General features: G+C 45.4%; 1 protein-coding gene across 1 annotated transcript in view; it reads left to right on the forward strand.

Moving 5' to 3' along the window:
• Positions 1 to 370: 370 nt before the first annotated feature.
• The window catches only part of LOC122940242 (alpha-2-macroglobulin-like), a 140,867-nt gene continuing 121,137 nt past the window's right edge, over positions 371 to 20,100 (forward strand). The window contains exons 1-4 of the mRNA XM_044296776.1: positions 371 to 514; positions 12,391 to 12,574; positions 13,806 to 13,965; positions 15,223 to 15,275. Of these exons, the coding sequence (XP_044152711.1) occupies positions 447 to 514; positions 12,391 to 12,574; positions 13,806 to 13,965; positions 15,223 to 15,275 (465 nt within the window). The 5' untranslated portion in view covers positions 371 to 446. The remainder of the gene's footprint in view (positions 515 to 12,390; positions 12,575 to 13,805; positions 13,966 to 15,222; positions 15,276 to 20,100) is intronic.

The raw sequence follows: 20,100 nt of genomic DNA on the forward strand, positions 1-20,100 counted from the left end.
CATGTGTGTACACCAACAGCAACTTCTTTATAATTCTGTACTTTCAATGATTTGTCATGTGTATACAATAATATCAACTTCTTTATAATACCTTATTAGAATCTTTAATTACAGTGGACTTAAGGGACACCAATTTGACATTGGGTATACATTTTATACAATTTCATTAATATGAGGGGTTGTGTTATCTACAATGGCCCATTTCCAGCAACACAAACAAGACAGGGGATAAAGAGGTTATCGGTTGCTGCTGAAATCTTGGACAGTAGCCCAAATTCTCCCACACAGGTTTATTGTCCTCAGTTATCTCAATTCAAGGTCTGAGGTGAATTAGGAAGAGACTAATAGAGCACAGTCAGGGGACGGTACAGGCTCCTCCTTCATCTCTCATTATTATAAAAGACACAACATTTTGGAGACTCAGTGGAGGTGACGTGTGATCCAACATGTGGCTTCTCTTGGTTCCCGCCTGCCTGGCAATCTTCACCTCTTCCCTTACATCAGCATCAGAACCGTAAGATTTAGATTAGGATTATTTCTAATGCAAGTTACCTTTTTCATAGAAATGTCATACATTTTACATACATATTATGCCTTAAAGGATAATTGTCACACTTAGACCCTAATTTCAATTTTCATATATGTGGTTACTAATAACATTGATATTCCAGAATCAGTTACTATTAGACTGACTCACCCCATATTTAATAAGATTCAGCCCTTAGCAACCAGTCTGCATAAAACTGCAATTTCACTATTCAGTTAAGATGGCCGCCACTACCCTCACCCTGAGGCTAATCCCGCCTGTCCTCACTAGCCAGTAACAATAGCCCCCCAAAAGTTTCAGTAACCAGAGCCCTCCCCCCCTAAAGGGTTAATCTCCTGCAGCACAAAGGGGTCCTCTTACCACATGTTGCTGTCATTTATACACTGAGCAGACGGCAGATCTCCCTTCCCTGCTCTGCGCTGCTTCCACTCTGCATTCTCCAGCTCTGCTGAGTGAGGGAGCGTCTGCCAAGCGCAGGGACAGGGAGAAGTGCACACAGCCCAGGCACTGTTATCAGCTGCTGGGGAGGACCTGGCTTTAATCATTTACTTACAGTCCCTGGCTGTCAGTAATCTGACCTTGCAGGCTGCGTGCTTCTGCGTCCTCCGTCCTTCAACACATAGACGGACCATGCCTAGTAACCTGATTTTAAGCACAGGTAAAAGTAGGCAGTACAGGGAACAAAACTGTGGAATTAAGGGGTAATTGAATACACAGTGAAAAGTTGAAATAGGGCCACCAAGGAGATATTAATCACCACAATCCAATACTTCCAAAAAAAAAAATATATATGACAGTTATACTTTAAATAACTAGATTGTGAAAGCAAATGCTTGAAGTTACTGTATATGCTTGGATATGCTTGAAGTTACTGTAGCCTTGAAAGGTGTCACTTTTCCTTGTGGAGATCTAGCTGGTGGGTAGCTTTTAAGGGTAGCTCTCTTCCAAAATGGAAGAAAATTGTCTATCTACTGTCATGTTTGAGGAGCTATAAATGAGTGACATAGTACAGTTGAAAAAGAGACCTATTTCTATCAGGGTCAAACAATTACTATGTCCACTACACTACTGGGAAGGGGGGTCAGTAAGGGTACTTTTACACTAGCGGCAGGACGGATCCGATAGGCTCTTCACCCTGTCGGATCCATCCTGCCGCTATTTTGCCGTGCCGACGGACCACCGCTCCATCCCCATTAACTATAATGGGGGCGGAGCTCCAGCGCAGCACTGCAGTTCGTGGTGAGAGGCCGCCAGACTAAAAAAGTGACACATGCAGTAATTTTAGTCCTGCGGCACGGCGAAATAGCGGCAGGACGGATCCGACAGGGTGAACAGCCTGTCGGATCCGTCTTGCCGCTAGTGTGAATATAGCCTAACCCATAAGGCATGAACCAATCTGCCCGGTGGCATACTGTCAATATAGGTTGACCATGCAGTTGCTATGGGGCCCGTGAGCTCCATATCCTCATCTTCACCCCTCCAGCACCCCTGACATTAGGATCAGAGCATTTAATACTCTGATGCTCTACTTTGCCCTGTGCTGAATTTTGAAGATCCGGTAATGTACCAGGCTGTTCATGGGGAAAGCTAGGTGGAGGCCTTCGCCTAGTAATGAGCCTGGTGGCATTAATGGGCGGGCTTTATCCTGTAAAATAGCTAGGGCAGCACTAAAGACCGCCCAATCAGAGCCAGTGACGTCACTGGCAACACTGCTAGGCAGAAGCCTCCACCTAGCAGTGTCATAAATATATACAAAAAAGCCCTTTTGATCGAGCGCAGGGCAAGGGAGAGCATCGGAGCATGAAATGCTCCGATGCTCATATCAGGGTGGCCGGAGGGGTGAAGATGGGGATAGGGGATATGTCCGGGTTTAGCTCTGAACTCGGACAACCCCTTTGATATTAGAAAGATAAACAAGGGCCCCTGTCCTCCTCCTGACCTCTGCTCTGGGCTCTGCCAGTCATGTAGTGTTGAAGTAGTGAGAGCCCACCCGTCTTCAATGCAGCCTGTGGCTGATGTCCTGACATCCTGTGACCTTCCGGGAGACTGTATGCTGGGGCATATGTACTGAAAAAGTTAGGACTCCCACTGATTCAGCCAGCACCCAGCAGACACAACTGCAGCAGTCAGCATATTGTGTGAGTGACTGTTAGGGTGTAGAGACACTCACATTGTGCAGGAGGCAGGAATATGGGGGGGGGGGGGGTCTGTGTGGCTTGCACTAGTAGTAATAGATTACTATAAGCTTACTATATGCCACAAACATAATTTACAACCCTTCCCTCATAGACACCGCACCCCTCATAGAAATACAACCCCTCCTCAACCCACTTATGCTTCCAGATCTGAGGGGCGATCCATTCCCTGCCTCTCTTTGTCCTAGTAATAGCCTATTTCTAATAAGGCAATGGTGGGCAGGAACTGGTCCCCCCTCAGAACTTGAAGCATACTGTATCTGTATGGTATACTTCTTTCTTTCTTTTTGTTTTTAAACTCTTATGTACATGTACAGCGCTGTGATGGCACAGGCTCTGAAATTGGCACCGCGCCATGAGCTGTGGGTGTAGCACACTAATTCAGCTAGTTCTAATTCTGCCATTTTAACCCTAGCAATGCTCTGTGTGGACACTGCAAACATAATACACATAAAATGTTTAAAAAAAAAAAAACACAAAAAATCCACTAAATACACTTTTCTCAATTAATGCAGTTTTCTTCATCGACATTACCTTAACATACCACACCCTCACTAATCGGCTGTAATAAATGTACTTTTTATTGTGGGAGGGGATTCAGATTTTTGCTACGGGGCCCCATGATTTCTATTTACACACCTGAATCTGCCCTAAACAGGACGCATTCCTCTTCTGAAACCTTGATGTTATGGGATGATCGCAAAATGGCTTTTGCAGCAAAATTTTAGCATGGACAGCCGTGTTGGTGGCTGCATCTTTTCTGCCTCCCATAGCGGAACAGGGCTTAGTATTAGGGTTATTATTAGAGTTAGGAATCTAACTGCGTACTGCAGATTGCGGTCCGCAATGTACAGGCACCGGCCATGGGAATCCTGTATTGAGGTGTGGACTCTGCAAAAGCCCAAAGAATCACTTCATGGTGCTTCCGTGGGCTTCCGATCCGTGCTTCTACTTTGTACCGCTCCCCATCTAGTGGATTGTGAACCCATTCAAGTCAATGGGCTTGCAGTCCACAATGCGAGCACGGACAGCCTACAGTTATGTGAATAAGCCCTTAGGGTAAGTATTCAGGTTACTATTAAGATTAGGGTACATGGAGAGGGGAGGACCTAATTTTACCCACTCCATTCTAGCCTGCTGGAACAGGGTAAATTAGAGGGGTTGTCTCACTTCAGTAAGTGGCATTTATCATGTAGACAAAGTTAATACAAGCCACTTACTAATATATTGTTATTATCCCTATTCCTTCTTTTGCTGGATGGATTCTTTTTTCTATCATATTATACACTGCTCGTTTCCATGGTTACAGACCACCCTGCAATCCATCAGTGGTGGTCGTGCTTGCACACTATAAGAAAAAGCAGCAGCCTATGTGCGTTCCCGTGGCCCCGGCCACCAGAGGGGCTGATGCTTTTTCCTATAATGTGCAAGCACGACCACCACTGATGGATTGCAGGGTGCTCTATAACCATGGAACCGAGCAGTGTATAATGTGATGAAAAAATGCAAAGGAGGCAATATGGACAATACATTAGTAAGTGCCTTGTATTAATTTCCTCTACATAATAAATGAAACTTACTGAAGTGAGACAACCCCTTTAATGACTTCAGAGGGAAGACAATCTCAACCTATAACACTTACCTGTCCACGATGCAGTCCAATGATGCAAGGATGCAGACCTAGCCTCTTCTGTCGGGTATGCTGCTGTGGAACGTTGAAAGTGGTGCTATGATGTCATTCTGCAGCCTACATCCTAGGAAAGTGCCAGGACTGACGTGGCAGGGAACCAATGGTTCCCTTCTCCCACTGGTGCTGCCAGATGCTTCCCAGTAATGGTGCACTGTGGAGCATGGAGCACTTGTACCATTTCTACTATGGTTAATCCGACCCAGGAAACATTAGATGGATTTTGCATACCTCCTAACCGTCCGGGATCTGGTGGGACAGTCCCAGATTTCAGAGGCTGTCCCGCGGTCCCAGTACAGGGGAGGTATGTCCCACTCTCAAGCAGCTGTCCCTACTTCAGCATAGACAGTTGCATGTAATGATGAAGCAGAGAGCGGTTGAGCAGAGAGCCCTCCTGCCAGCACTCCACACTGCTAGTCTCGGCAAGCGGCGGGGCCGGTCGGCAGTCAGCCTCTTCTCCTCCCCCTTCTACACAGACAAGAGCAGCCGATGTGTATCCTGCTGCTGCTGGGGAACAAGGTGAGTATGTGGATTTTTTTTTAACTTTCTGTGAAGGGGGTGCAATCATAGGCACATTACTGTGAGAGGGCACAATCCAGGGAATATCTCTGTAAAGGGGGCACAATCCAGGGAATATTTCTGTGAGGGGGCAAAATCCTGGCCATATTACTCTGAGGGGGCACAATCCTGGCTATATTTCTGTGAGAGTGGACATATCTGGGCATAACTACTGTGTGGGGGCACATATCAGGACATAACTATTGTGAGGGAGCACTTATCTGGCCATAACTGCTGTGAGGGGGCACATATCTGGCCATAACTACTGTGAGGGGGCACATATCTTGACATAACTACTGTGAGGGGCACACATCTGGGCATCACTACTGTGAGGGGACACATATCTGGGCATAACTACTGTGAGGGAAAACATATCTGGACATAACTATTGTGAGGGGGCACATATCTTGACATAGCTACTGTGGGGGGCACACATCTGGGCATTAGTACTTTGAGGAGACACATATCTCGGCATAACTACTGTGAGGGAAAACATATCTGGACATAACTACTGTGAGGGGGCACATTTCTGGACACAACTACTGTGAGTGGACACATATCAGGGCATAACTACTGTGAGGGGGCACATATCGGGGCAAAACTATGAGGGGACACATATATGGGCATATCTAATGTGAGGGGGACACATATCAGGGCATAACTACTGTGAGGGGACACATATCAGGGCATAACTACTGTGAGGGGGCACATATCAGGGCATAACTACTGTGAGGGGGCACATATCGGGGCAAAACTACTATGAGGGGACACATATCTGGGCATAACTAATGTGAGGGGGACACATATCAGGGCATAACTACTGTGAGGGGGCACATATCGGGGCATAACTACTGTGAGGGGACACATCAGGGCATAACTACTGTGAAGGGGCACATATCTAGGCATTAGAGATGAGCGAATTTCTCAAATATTCGATTCGATCCGAATATATTCACGATGAATCGGCTATTTCCTGGCTGCAGAGAGCCTTTATATGGGTGTAGAACACTGTGCCTTGCAGTAACATGCATAGGGAGTGTGCTAGGGTAGTGAAATAATACTGTGAGTCAGTATGACATGCAGATGACAGGCGTCACTATTAGAATTACTGCACAGTTCACTTATTTGGGCAGTCACAGGGCCAAAACTGACCAAATACAATTACTGTACTTCCCCTTTAAGAGCAGGGGTATGGTGTGTTGACCAACATTCGCTACTACTAATGTCCTTTTGGACTCAATTCCACCAATTTTCCCTGCACCTACCTATTTAACTAAGACTTAACTTGTATTCTCTATTACTTAATATTACTGGTGTGAATAGCTAGTTCATTAAAATTTAAATTCCAGTAATCACTGCCCTTCATATATCACTTAGACCACCTTGTCAGGATAGTCACCTGACTAGGTTAACCTCCTACTGGGTTTGTATACACTTGTGCCAACAGGCTGCGCGCTTCCTGTGTATTATATATGCACTGTGTGTGTCATTTTGCTTGTACTGTTAAGCGACAGTGATTTGCTGTTATAAAATCAGAGCCTCACGCCCCTAGGGTATATATGAAGGGCAGTGATTACTGGAATTTTAATTTTAATGAACTAGCTATTCACACCAGTAATATTAAGTAATAGAGAATAAAAGTTAAGTCTTAGTTAAATAGGTAGGTGCAGGGAAAATTGGTGGAATTGAGTCCAAAAGGACAAAACTGACCAAATAACTCAAGTATGAACTCAGCCTTACGGGTCCATGTTAGCGTCAAGAAGCGCACTAAGGGCTCTTTCACACTTGCGTTCTTTTCTTCCGGCATAGAGTTCCGTCGTCGGGGCTCTATGCCGGAAGAATCCTGATCAGTTTTATCCTAATGCATTCTGAATGGAGAGAAATCCGTTCAGGATGCATCAGGATGTCTTCAGTTCCAGAACGGAACGTTTTTGGGCCGGAGAAAATACCGCAGCATGCTGCACTTTTTGCTCCGGCCAAAAATCCTGAACACTTGCCGCAAGGCCAGATCCGGAATTAATGCCCATTGAAAGGCATTAATCCGGAACTGGCCTTAAGCTAAACGTCGTTTTGGTGCATTGCCGGATCCGACGTTTAGCTTTTTCTGAATGGTTACCATGGCTGCCGGGATGCTAAAGTCCTGGCAACCATGGTAAAGTGTAGTGGGGAGCGGGGGAGCAGTATACTTACCGTCCGTGCGGCTCCCGGGGCGCTTCAGAGTGACGTCAGGGCGCCCCACCGCATGGATGACGTGATCGCATGGCAGGTCATCCATGCGCATGGGGCGCTCTGACGTCACTCTGGAGCGCCCCGGGAGCCGCACGGACTGTAAGTATACCGCTCCCCCGCTCCCCACTACTACTATGGCAACCAGGACTTTAATAGCGTCCTGGCTGCCATAGTAACACTGAACGCATTTTGAAGACGGATCCGTCTTCAAATGCTTTCAGTTCACTTGCGTTTTTCCGGATCCGGCGTGTAATTCCGGCAAATGGAGTAAACGCCGGATCCGGACAACGCAAGTGTGAAAGAGCCCTTATTTGCAGATGACAGGCGTCGCTATTAGAATCACTGCACACTTCACTTATTTGGGCAGTCACGGGGCCAAAACTGACCAAATAACTCAAGTATGAACTCAGCCTTACAGGTCGATGTTAGCGTCAAGAAGAAGCGCACTCCTTTTACACCGTCATCAGCTGATTCCACATAGATGTCTACAGAACCTGTTCTATTAAATGCTTATACAAGTAGAGCCGCCCGACAAAGTGGAGAGGGTGACAGCAGTAAGTTTGTGTTGACGTCACTGATTATTTTGCCCTTCCTCTGATCCGTCAGCACAATAACCCACAAAAACAGATCCTGTCTGAGGAGCATCCGCCTTCACTCGGTCAGCATTTGCTCAGTAATCCATCAGTATTGGTAATGCCAAAAAAAAAAAACAGGAGTGGATCTAAAACAGAGATGACACTTGAAGGCAATATTTGCATGTCTTCTGTGTTTTGTACCCACTCCTGCTTTTGGCTACCAAATCATAAGCCAATTTTAATGCGACCATCCAGGCCTTACAGCTGCTACACAGACAGAATCCGTTGTGCGTCTCATTTTTCCTTCCTTCTGATCGATCAGAAGAAAGGTCAAATAAATGGTGATTTCAAGAATGCCAAACAAGGACAATAGCGACCCCATCATAGAGTGAGGAGGGTGGTAACAGCATTAGAAGTCCACAGAGTGGCCCTATGACATAGTGGCTAGGTGGAAGCAGAATTGGCAACAGAAGTGCCAAGTGGCACAATGACAGGGTCTGGAGGTGGCAACAGCATCAGGAGACCACAGAGTGGCACAATAACAAAGTGTGGAGGTGACAGCAGCAGTATGATTAGGCCACAGAGTGGCACGGTGACATAGTGTGGAGATGGCAGCATCAGGAGGCCACAGAGTGGCAAGGTGACATAGTGTGGAGATGGCAGCAACAGCAGCAGCAGCGTGATACCACAGAGTGGCAAGGTCATATAGTGTGGACATGGCAGCAGCAGCAGCATGATACTACAGAATGGCAAGGTGACATAGTGTGGACATGGCAGCATCAGGATGCCACAAAGTGGCACGGTGACATAGTGTGGAGATGACAGCAACAGCAGCAGCAGCATGATACCACAGAGTGGCAAGGTGACATAGTGTAGACATGGCAGCATCAGAAGGCCACAACGTGGCAAGGTGACATATATTGGAGATGGCAGCAATAGCAGCAGCAGCATGATACCACAGAGTGGCAAGGTCATATAGTGTGGACATGGCAGCAGCAGCAGCATGATACCACAGAGTGACATGGTGACATAGTGTGAAGATGGATGATCTAATCTGATGCATCAGGCATTGGTGGGTGGAAATTCTGGCTGATCCATGCCTGATTCATCTTGACAAAAGAAAGTCTCTACACATTTTGGGTGGACAGGTAAGTTCTTCTTGGGGTAACTAAGGCCCCCGCTGCACTAAACACCCGCTCTGATGTCACACTACTGGCCAGGCAGGACAGCTTTTCCAGGGAAAACTCAGCCAGTTGCGGACACAAATCCAGTTTGGCTGCCCAGTAGTCCAGTGGATCTTCTATGACGGCTGGCAGGGTGCTGTCAAAGTATGCCACCATCTGATGGTTCAGCTGCTGCTCCAGATCTACCTGCTGCTGCTGGTGAGTAGTTTCTTCACTATGCGGGTGAATAAAGCTGCTCATCAGCGACTCTAGACTCAGGCTGCTGGTGCTGCTGTCACTTGCGACGAAGTCGAAGATTCAGTCAACCAATCAAGAACCGCTGGGTTGCAGGTCAAGACACGACCGCTAGGTGACATGTGGACCTCAGGCCTTGGGAAGAAACCCTGCTGCCATGCCCCCTAACTCTGCTGCGACCTGTGCCTGTGCCAGAATCATTTACGCCTCTGACACTCCCCTGTGCAGGGCCTGGCCCTTCTCTGTCTGACATATTTTTAGATGAACTAAATAAATTAAAAGCAAATTAAAACACCCCTAAAGGCGCCAAATGTATATTTATTTTTTTACTGAGATAGGCAACTAAAGTATTTGAAATTGGCAACGAAGCGATTTCAGTGTAAAAAACAGCAAAAGTGAACTGCGTATATTTCTCGTATTGGACTAAAATAGGCCACTAAACGTTATCTAAGTAAATAACAGAAAAAGTGAACTACGCTTTTAGGGCAATATACGCTTTTAGGGCAAATAACAGCTAATATGAACTTAGTCTATTTTTCTATTTTTCTCTAGAAATATGGCAATAAATGCTTTTAGTGCAAATAACAACAAAAGTGACGTATATATTTATATTTTGCCACTAAAGGCTTTTCAACATAGCACTTGCTAATTGCTGGGATGACGGAGCTGTATTATGAGACTATCTGGATCCCCAAGTAATGTTTCCCTGCACTTGTAAAACACTTTTTTTTTTCACAATGAGGATTTTCCTATGACTCTCCCTAGCACCTGCACACGACTCTCCCTTCCAGTGAAATGATTCCTCTTACTATCCTTTCCCTGCACTAGTAAATCGCTTCTTTCCTTTTTTCTTTTTTTTTTACAATTAGTTTTTCTTTCACTCTCCCTAGCGCCTGCCTACACGTCTGTCCCTGAACAAAGTGCCATAGTGAATGGCAGACTCTAAGATGGCTGCCATATTTATAGGTCTGTGACATCACAGGGCTGGCTGGCTGCTGATTGGCTGCATGCATGGCATTATGGGTCATCCTGCCTTCCAAAAGTTCCTTGCCCCATGTCCTCACTCGTGTAGCCGCCATTTTAGCCGCCATTGTAGCCGGCTAGCCGCCACGCTAGGAAAAATTGCACGAAGTGCGAGGAAATTTGCATTAGTTCAGAATCAAATTTTTACTGAAATTTGGAACGAATTTGACTTTGTCAGCTTCAATTTGCTCATCTCTACTAGGCATATTACTGTGAGGGGTCATATGTATGTCATAACTACTGTGAGGGGGCACATATTTTGGCATAATCTGTGAAGGGTGGAATAAAGGGGGAATAATTGCTATTGTATGTGGGGGCATTTAGGGGACTGGATAGTATTAGGTGTTTAGTTATGTTTTGGGCGGAATTAGAGGCATGACCTAGTGACCTAGTGCGGAAAATATTTGCCGCAACGCACTTTGTGCGCTACACATAGCGTCCCTCTTCCTTCTTTTCAAAAGTTGGGAGGTATGGATCTTCACATAAACAACCGTCAGTGTTTAAAGAGTCACAGATCACAGAAACATACAGTATCACTGTCATAGACACATACCAAAGGTTTTGATTGGTGGGGGTCTGAGTGTTCAGATCCTCACAATCACTAGAACAAGGTTAGGGAAGCACTAGCATATCATGCTCTCTCTCAGCAGAACAGAACGTGAGACACACTAAATAGAAAGTACATCGAGATTCTCTTCCCTGCAGTGAGGACACTTCTTTCTCCTCATTCTTTTTTTTATTTTTATTAATTCACTTTTATTTTGTCCATAACATAAAAAATTGACATACATGTTATTACAAAAATATTCACACATTTGGTAGTCTTTTCTTTCCTACATGCCAAACTAGTATCAAAAAGTGGGCGCATCCACGGCGAACAGGACCTTACGACCACAGCAGCCAAGTTCTCTCCCTTCTAATTTTCTGGGACTTATTACCAATAGCAAGTTTTTCATATTTCCTCACTTTATCAACAAGTTGGCGCCATTCAGAAACCGACAAGGAATTATTTGAGCCCCAATTCCTAGCGAGCAGAAATGATTTCATACAGAACAGATTTTCCCGTCCCTGCTCATCAAATAAAGAATCGCCTAGAACCGCAGTGCTTATATCTGCTTCATAATTATATGAGGAGCATCTCCGGAGTTCAGAGAAGACATTGGTCCAAAAATCCTGGATCAGCGGGCACCCCCAGACCATATGTATAAAATCTGCGCATTGGACCTGACACCTTCGGCATCTATCTCCTCATTCTAGGGATCTGTGGGGGTCTCATCATTCAGACCCCCACCAATCAAAATGTATCTATGACATATCAAAAGTTTAATCAAAACTCAATGACCCTTTAAAGGGCATCTGTCAGCAGTTTTGTACCTGAGACACTGGCTGACCTGTTACATGTGCGCTTGGGCAGCTGCAGGCATCTGTGTTGGTCCCATGTTCATATGTGCCCGCATTGCTGAGAAAAATGTTTTAATATATGCAAATGAGCCTCTAAGAGCAACGGGGGCGTTGTCATTACACCTAGAAGCTACACTTTCTCTGCAACTGCCGTGACCTCCCCACTGTTAGACAAGAGTAGGACCAGATGTGATGACATTTTCACTGTCTGACCTGTCAATAAAAGTGCAGAGGGTGCAGCAGTTGCAGAGAGAGCAGAGCATCTCGGTGTAACGCCAATGCCAATATTGCTTCTAAAGGCTTAATGGCATACACTAAAACATAATTGTCAGCAATGTGGACACATATGAACAAGGGGCCAACACTGATGCGCTCAGCTGCCAAGCGCACATGTAACAGGTCAGCCAGCGTCATAGGTACAAAACTGCTGACAGATGCCCTTTAACAGACAGAGGAGGACACTGTGGAGGAGGATGACATGGCTAATCTCCAGGGTGACATACTAAAGGTTTATTCATATTTCTCAGGTTTTAAATGTAAAACGGGACAAAATTAGATTATGAGAATAAAGAAGAAAAGCTTGAAGAATTGTTAGGATATTTTGTGTGTGTGCATTTTTTATGTTTAGTGTTCCTTTTACTAGTATACCTGAAGTCTACAACTAACAGTAGCAATCAAAACAATTTAATTCCACTTTTATTGCTCCTGTATTTTACTATATTAATGACTTAACAGTTCTTATTCTTTGTGTCCACAGCCATTATGTGATTACAGTTCCTGCAAACTTACAGCAGGGGACCGAGGAGAAAGCCTGTGTGACCTTCCTCGACCTGAAGGGAGAGGTTGACCTCAAAATAGAGCTGAAGAAAGATGACCAAATTCATACTATAACTGAATGTAAAATAACCACCCATGATCATTCAGAGTGCTATTCCTTCCAGGTCTGTATACAATTCCAAAGTGGCAAAACAGTTCACAATGAAAGGTTTCAAGTTGTATATATGTCACAGTGTGGTTCACTGTGACACAGGTTGCCATTTTTGCTCACTTGGTTGCTCTGGCTAAGGTGGATGCTGTGTAGGCTGGTTGCCATGAGTCATATGTAGTTGAGGCAATCTGCGTGAACCGTACTTTGTTTATGCATGCTCCCCTCCCTGTTGTCTTGGTTCTTGTGGGGTTAAGGTCTTGGTCTGGGTGTGGTTACTAGATGCTATATATTCCTGTTAGCTGTGGCTTAGGTCAGTCTCCAGCTTTTCTGGGTGCAGGTTCTATGCTATTCAATCTGCCCTGCCCGTGTGGTCACCCAGTGAGATATCAAGGTCACCTTGTCCGATTCTGTGGCTTGCAGTGCAGCTCTGTCTGTTCTCCAATGGACTAATTCCACATGGGGAACAGACATCTGTTAGTCTGAGTCTATGCCTTCAGTGACAGGGCTCCTGGGTTGCCTGGATGAGGACATCTAGTCTTTGGGCAGCTCTGCTTGTGACCACCATGTGTTGTTCGGCATGGGGTCCAGGCATCTGCTTGTCTGCCTGTGTGGACATCTCTGCCTGTGACCACATGAGGTCCAGGCATCTGCTTGGTTTATGGTTGCCGTTTGTCTTGTCTGAACTGTGTCCTGTATGGTTATGTTGGGGTTCCAGTTTGTGTGCCTGAGTTCCAGTCCCTATGTTGTGTGGACCGTTGGTGCTTGCACAATCAGTATCTGCAGGTAAGTGGCCAAGTGCACTGGGACCATCCTGGAGGTGCAAGTTTATCCCCACCATCAGGGGCTCTGTGAACAACAGAGCTCACTGAGTCTCTTCCCTCTGGGTTTAGCCCCAAGTCAAACCGATGCACTTAGTACAGTGGTATTACCTGCCACTGGTCCCTTACGTGCTGGTCCAGCTTAATGTCATGTCCTGAAACAGCTGTCTGCAGATGAGGCGCTTGCTTATTTAACATACAAGTCATGTCTCAAGGCCTACTTAAAGGGTCAAACATTGACTTTTAGGATAGCTGCCTTACATCTGTGGCATTAGAGACAGAGCTTGTCAAGAGAGCTTTCATTATACAAAGAATATAGCTTATTTGAAGAAATGAGAATGGTCCTTTAAGAAATGAGTTTCCTAATCTCACAAAAGACATGACATTATAATAATAATAATAATAATAATTTATATTTCTTATCAGGTCCCATTGATAAAAGAGGATGATTCAGTCTGGCAGTTACATGTATCTGCACATGGAGAACATATCAATGTGGATGAAAGCAAGAAAGTCGTTATTGTAAAAAAAAGTGATGTGTGCATTGTTCAGACTGATAAGTCCACTTACAAGCCAGGAGATATAGGTAAGATGAAAGACAACTAATAAAGACGTATTTCGAGACCAAAGATTATCATTACTGATATTCATATAGTTATATGTTTTAAAACAGAAAACCTTGTTACATTCAGTAGGGCTGCAATTTTAAAACCTTAGTCCTTAAATATTCGTATCTCGAGGGGGGGCCTCATCTCGAGGCACCCTGACATATATGACTTTACCTATTTACTTCTATGAGCATTCCAATAGCCAAGGACACAGAACTCCTATAGAAGGAAATGGAGAGCGGACCTCTCTATTCACATGTATGGTCACTTCTTCATTCACAGTGTATGCGAGGCAGGGCCCCGTTCTTGAGATAGGTGCCAGTCCCAGGCATTATAAGCACGATCGAAAATACAACAGGTCAATGCAACCTGTATGGTGGACGAACAAGATTATTTGGTTACAATATAGTTTGCATATTGTCAGCATCACATCCCTTGCTTAAAAAAGTGAATGTGCTGCTGACAACAATGATTTTTAGGACCACACAATAAATTTAAATAAGCCACTATATTTGCAGAGAGCCCCCAAGGAGCCGGTGTAGAGGACAGGAGTGGTAGTGGCCCTAATGAAGTGTTGTGTCATTGTGTACTCCCTCAAGCAATTGCTCTCTGGGGATCGGTAGTGGAAATGTATTACTGAAGGATGAGGCCAGAATTAACTGTAACAAAACTTTTTTAATAAGTGCAAAGTAGAACCTAAAATACATTAAGTAGCAACAGACTTTAATGCAGATCTTCTCTGGCAACAGCAAGAATTTGGAGCCAGAATTTCAGCACTTAGATGATATTGTCATAATTGTAGTCTGGTTGCAATCCCTCACCTTGCAGCAATGTCTTTAATGATGAAGGTACAGTAGCAGTTCACTCTACTGTCTAGCATCTCAAGACTTGAAAATGGTTTGAGTAATTCTCCCATTAGTTCTCCCAGGAGACTCTATAACAGGAGCTCTGAAATATACTTCCTCTTCCTTCTGTCTCTGGACAGGAACTTCTCCTCTTGGCAAGACCATCCCACTCCTACCTAGAGATTAGGAACATGGTGGTAAGCCCTGTTCCTTGCCACTATTTGCCACCCATTTCTTGTGGGAACTAAGCCAGAAGCATACAATAAAATATGCAATGCAAGCTATATACACACCTTTTAGTGCCTATAGTTCTGGGGTAATACATAGCAACATTAAAAGTTTTATTTGTGAGATAATAATTTCTGTTACTCTGATATATTTTTATTCTAGTGAAATTCCGGTTGATGTCTGTAAATCATGAATTTCTACCCTTAAATAAAAAGGTAAGTGCTTGGGTGCTCGGGTGCTCTGGCCAAACACATCGGGATGCTCGGGTGCTCTACCAAGTACCCGAATATAATGAAAGTCAATGGGAGAACCCGAGCATTAAACCAGGCACCCCTGCTCTGAAGAGGGGAGGGTGCCTGGTTCATAGGAAAAGGTCAGAAATTGATGGAGACAAAACCGAAATGGTTTGGGAACAGCATAGGGAGGATGTATGGATACATCTTGGACTCCCAGGTCGCTGCTGGGAACAATGTTGTCCGAGTAATACGCCACTTTTACAGACTGACAATAATACGCACCAAACCGAAGATAAAATCGATTTTAGAGGAAAAATTGTTAGGAAACATTCTTTCCTGTATATTTACTTGTATATAAAGTGCAAGTGCTGCCATTCACATTGTGGTACAATTGTTCAGGTAGTGGGATTCCTACACTCATAAAGCCTATTCACTAAGGGAAAGGGCTGCCAAAAATTGCAAGGAACTGGCACTCCAATACATCCTATGTTACAAATAAAGGAAGGCATCATACACCCTTGAAAAATTATGATTGATGGCCTGCTGTTGACCCTCAAAAACATTTGGAGCAAGGATCTGCTGATCTGACCATATGAAATATTATGGGCGAGGGCCTGCTGCTGATTTGGTGACTAGATAACCTGGGGCCGATCGCACTTCCCCATAACGGTGACGATCCATTCGGATGACTTCCCTATCAACTTTCAATGTTATTTTCAGGGCAGGCCAGCACCTCCAAGGCGTAGAGCGCCAGTTCGTGCCACGTGTCCAGCTTGGACACCCAGTAGTTTCAAGGCACTGAGTGATCATTGAGGATGCTGATACTGTCTGCTATGTACTCCTTTACCATCTTCCAAAATTTTTCCTCCTTGTGACACTAGGCCGCGCATCAGGGTGAGGGTGCTGGCGGGGTGTCATGAAACTGTCCCAGGCTTTGGAGAGTGTTGTCCTGCCTCTGTTGGAACTGCTGTGTATTCCCCTTGTCTCCCCTCCTCGGTTGGCCAAGGAACTACGGACTCTGCGGCTAGCGTTGTCAGATGGAAATTTTTGGAGCAATTTCTCAACAAGGATCTTCTGGTATTGCACCATTTTGCTCGTACTCTCTACCAGAAGAATGAGAGATTAGAAGTTCAAGAAGGGGGTCGAGAAGGGTGAACAACTAGCAATCCATGTTGTCTAAAAGGCGTATAACGTGCGGGTCGTGGGAAAGCCAGCCTAACATGAAGTCAACCATGTGTGCCAGAGTACCAACAGGCAAGACTTTGCTGTTGTCATCAGGAGGATCACTCTCAATCTCCTCATCCTCTTCCTCCTCTTCTGTCCACCAAAGCTGAACAGATGGAATTAAACTTCCATGGGTACTACCCTCTGTAGTCGAGGCATCCGTCTCCTGCTCCTCCTCCTCTTCATCGTCCAATTTGTGCTGAGAAAACTAACTGAGGGTGGTCTGGCTATCACCCCGTGTAATGTCTTCCCCCATTTCCACCTCTTCCACATGCAAAGCGTCGTCCTTAATTGTAGGCAACGAGCGTTTAAGTAGACACAGAAGTGGGATGGTTACGCTGATAATAGCGTTACCATTGCTCACCATCTGTGTTGATTCCTCAAAGTTTCTTAAAACCTCACAGAGGTCAGACATCCATGCCCACTCCTCGCTTGTGAATAGTGGAAGCTGACTGGAAAGGCGACGTCCATGTTGCAGCTGGTATTCCACTACTGCCCTCTGCTGCTCAAAAAGCCTGGCCAACATGTGGAATGTGGAGTTCCAGCGTGTGCTAACGTCGCACAACAGCCGGTGAGCTGGCAATCTCAAGAGCTGCTGCAGAGTTGACAGTCTGGCTGAAGCTGTCAATAACTGGTGGAAATGTGCACACACGCGGCACACCTTCACCAGTAGCTCAGGCAAATTGGGGTAGGTTTTGAGAAACTATTAAACCACTAGGTTAAACACGTGAGCTAGGCATGGGATGTGTCTGAGCTTGCCAAGCTCCTAAGCCGCCACCAAGTTACTGCCATTGTCAGACACAACCATGCCTGCACTTGTCCATGTGTCCGTGGTTAAGTGGACCTTCCCAGTAACTGCGTTGGTCAGGGCACATGTGATATTACTGGACACATGTTGGTGTAAGGCGGGCATGGCACACCTTGAAAAATAGTGGTGGCTGGGGACTGCGTAATGCGGGACGGCCACCGACATCAGGCTGCGGAAGGCCTCAGTGTCCACAAGCCTAAACGGCAAGATTTCCAGGGCCAGTAATTTGGAAAGCTGCGCATTTAGTGCTATGGCCTGTGGTTGGGTGGCTGGGTATTTTCGCTTGTGTTTAAAGGCCTGGGGTAAGAACATTTAGATGCTGCGCTGGGACACGGAAGTGGTCGCTGATGGTGCTTGCGAAGGTGCAGGGCAGGAGGCATCCAGGCCTGCGCCTTTGACAGAGGATTGGCCAGCACATACCATAGGGGAAGAGGAGGTAGTGGTGTGACCCGCAGACACCGATTGTGGACCCAGGCGTTCGTCCCACTTATTACGGTGCTTGGATGCCATTAGGGCGGATCATGCTGGTGGTGGTGAGGTTGCTAGTGTTCTTGCCCCAGCTCATTTTGGTACGGCACAGGTTGCAAACTACTATTCTTCTGTCGTCCGCACTTTCCTCATAAAAGCGCCATACTGCGGAGCATCTACCCCTTGACAAGAGAGATTTCTGCAAGGGGGTGCTCCGTAGAACAGTTGTGGGCCTGTTTAGTGTGGCCCACCTTCCCACTTTTTTCACCCCACTGCCTCTTCCAGCCTGTTGCGGTGCTGAAGATTCCTCCCCCTCTGTACAGCTGTCCTTTGCTCGGCTTTCCACCTTCCCAGGTTGGGTCAGTGACTTGATCATTCATCACTTCCTCTTCCACTTCCTCACTCTGATCATCCTCCTGATTTGTTGACCTAACCACAACCTCAGTGATTGACAGCTGTCTCATCCTCTTCATCAACCTCTTGAGACAGTAATTGTGGTTGACTTATTGGCAACTGTGTCTCATCATCATCCACCTCATTAACACTAATTGCTGTTCCCCACCGTGATGTTCTTGTGACTGTGGATGCTCAACAGATTGGGAATCAGGGCACAAGATCTCATGTCTCTCTTCAAGTGTGCTTGGCGAGAGGGCCAAATCAATTAATGGCGGTAGAAAGATGTCCTCGGAATATCCGAGTGTGGCATCACTTGTTTGGCCAGACTGTACATGGTGGGCCATGTTATTTTAGGCCACGGGAGTACGGGCCTTAAAAATTAGGCATTCACCTGACATAAAAGAAATTCTGATCATGTGGCTCGAGGTACATTATGCGGTCAATGGATAAAAATTGTACTGTAGGCCACTGGACTACAGGCACCAAACATTAGGCATTCACAGGACAGAAAAGATCAAGTGATTATGTGGCCGGAGGTATATTACACGGTCAATGGATATCAATTTTACTGCAGGCCAGTAGAAATACAGGTCAAATACATATGTTTAATAGAATTAAAAATATAAAATTGAATTAAAAACATGGCTAACAAAATACCCCCTCTTGAAAAAAAAACATTATGATAATAGTTGAAATTCGATAACACAAATGCTGCACTACCCAAATGCAATATATAGAAAGTATATTATTGGTATTTCACACCCCTGCCTCAATCAGTTTTTTGGGGGGCAACTCGTATATCATACCAGTAGAAATTATTTGTTCCAATCGCGTTTGGCACTCTGTGTAGCTGCAGTATTGCAGCAGAACCGCACACAACTGCTGCACAATAAAAATGCACTATAATATACTTTCTATGTTAGAAAGTATACTATAAGTATATTACACCCCTCAGTATACACTTATCGGTAGCACACATATATTAGTCCTTAAAAGGACTTTGTTGGCTAATAGTCTGTCCCTGCTCCACACAGCAACCTCTCCCTACACTGGCAAAAGACTGAATGTAAAATGGCGGCCAGATCAGGTTTATTTATATGGTAGAGGATATGTCCATGTGCTGAAAAGTCTCAATTGGCTGTCCTGTACCACCTGCTGGATGTGTCATGGGTCAAAGTTCTTCACAATGTAAAAGAATATGGCTCCGGCGGACAAGCAAAGTTGGCCGCGAAACGACTGTCGGGCGAACCGCAAGGCCATCTCTACTCCTGGCTACTGAGACTGGACTTGGTGGAAGACAGGGTGGTACTTAACCGACTGGAAGCATTATCTGCTGCATTATCCAACCAACCACCTGCTCACCCTGGGCTGACTTCGCGAGCAAACTGGGACATGAAGCTAGGTATCATGGATGATTGTTTTTCTTGTGCTCTGGCAGCAAGCACAGTTTCTCTGTGCCCAGAGCCACGGCCCCTGCGTGCACCATCAGCATCACAGCTACTTCCTCGTCCCTTACTGCTCGCCTTCTTCATTTTAAATGTAATATATGCTTGAAAGTATGTCACACGTACAGTAGCATAGGATTTGGAAGTGTATGCGCAAAAAATATTTAAAGAGGAAACGTTATACAGGACAGGTACCACAGGTAATGTCACTGTTCACAGTGTCTATGGAAAAAGTACACTGGATGTCAGTAATATTTTAGGGATGCGCACACTTTACACAGGAGATGTGGCGCGAATAATTTAACTGTCAGCAACGGCCTATTACGCGGTATTTAGTGCAGGATGCGCTAAAAATATATATTGCTGCTGTCGCACACAATAGTCCTTCCAAGGACTTTTGGGTCTCTGAAACGTTTTTGTACAAAAAAAAAATATTCAATGACACATTCTACACTCTGTCCCT

This window comes from Bufo gargarizans, chromosome 6 (genome assembly GCF_014858855.1).
Source record: "Bufo gargarizans isolate SCDJY-AF-19 chromosome 6, ASM1485885v1, whole genome shotgun sequence".
Taxonomy (NCBI): domain Eukaryota; kingdom Metazoa; phylum Chordata; class Amphibia; order Anura; family Bufonidae; genus Bufo; species Bufo gargarizans.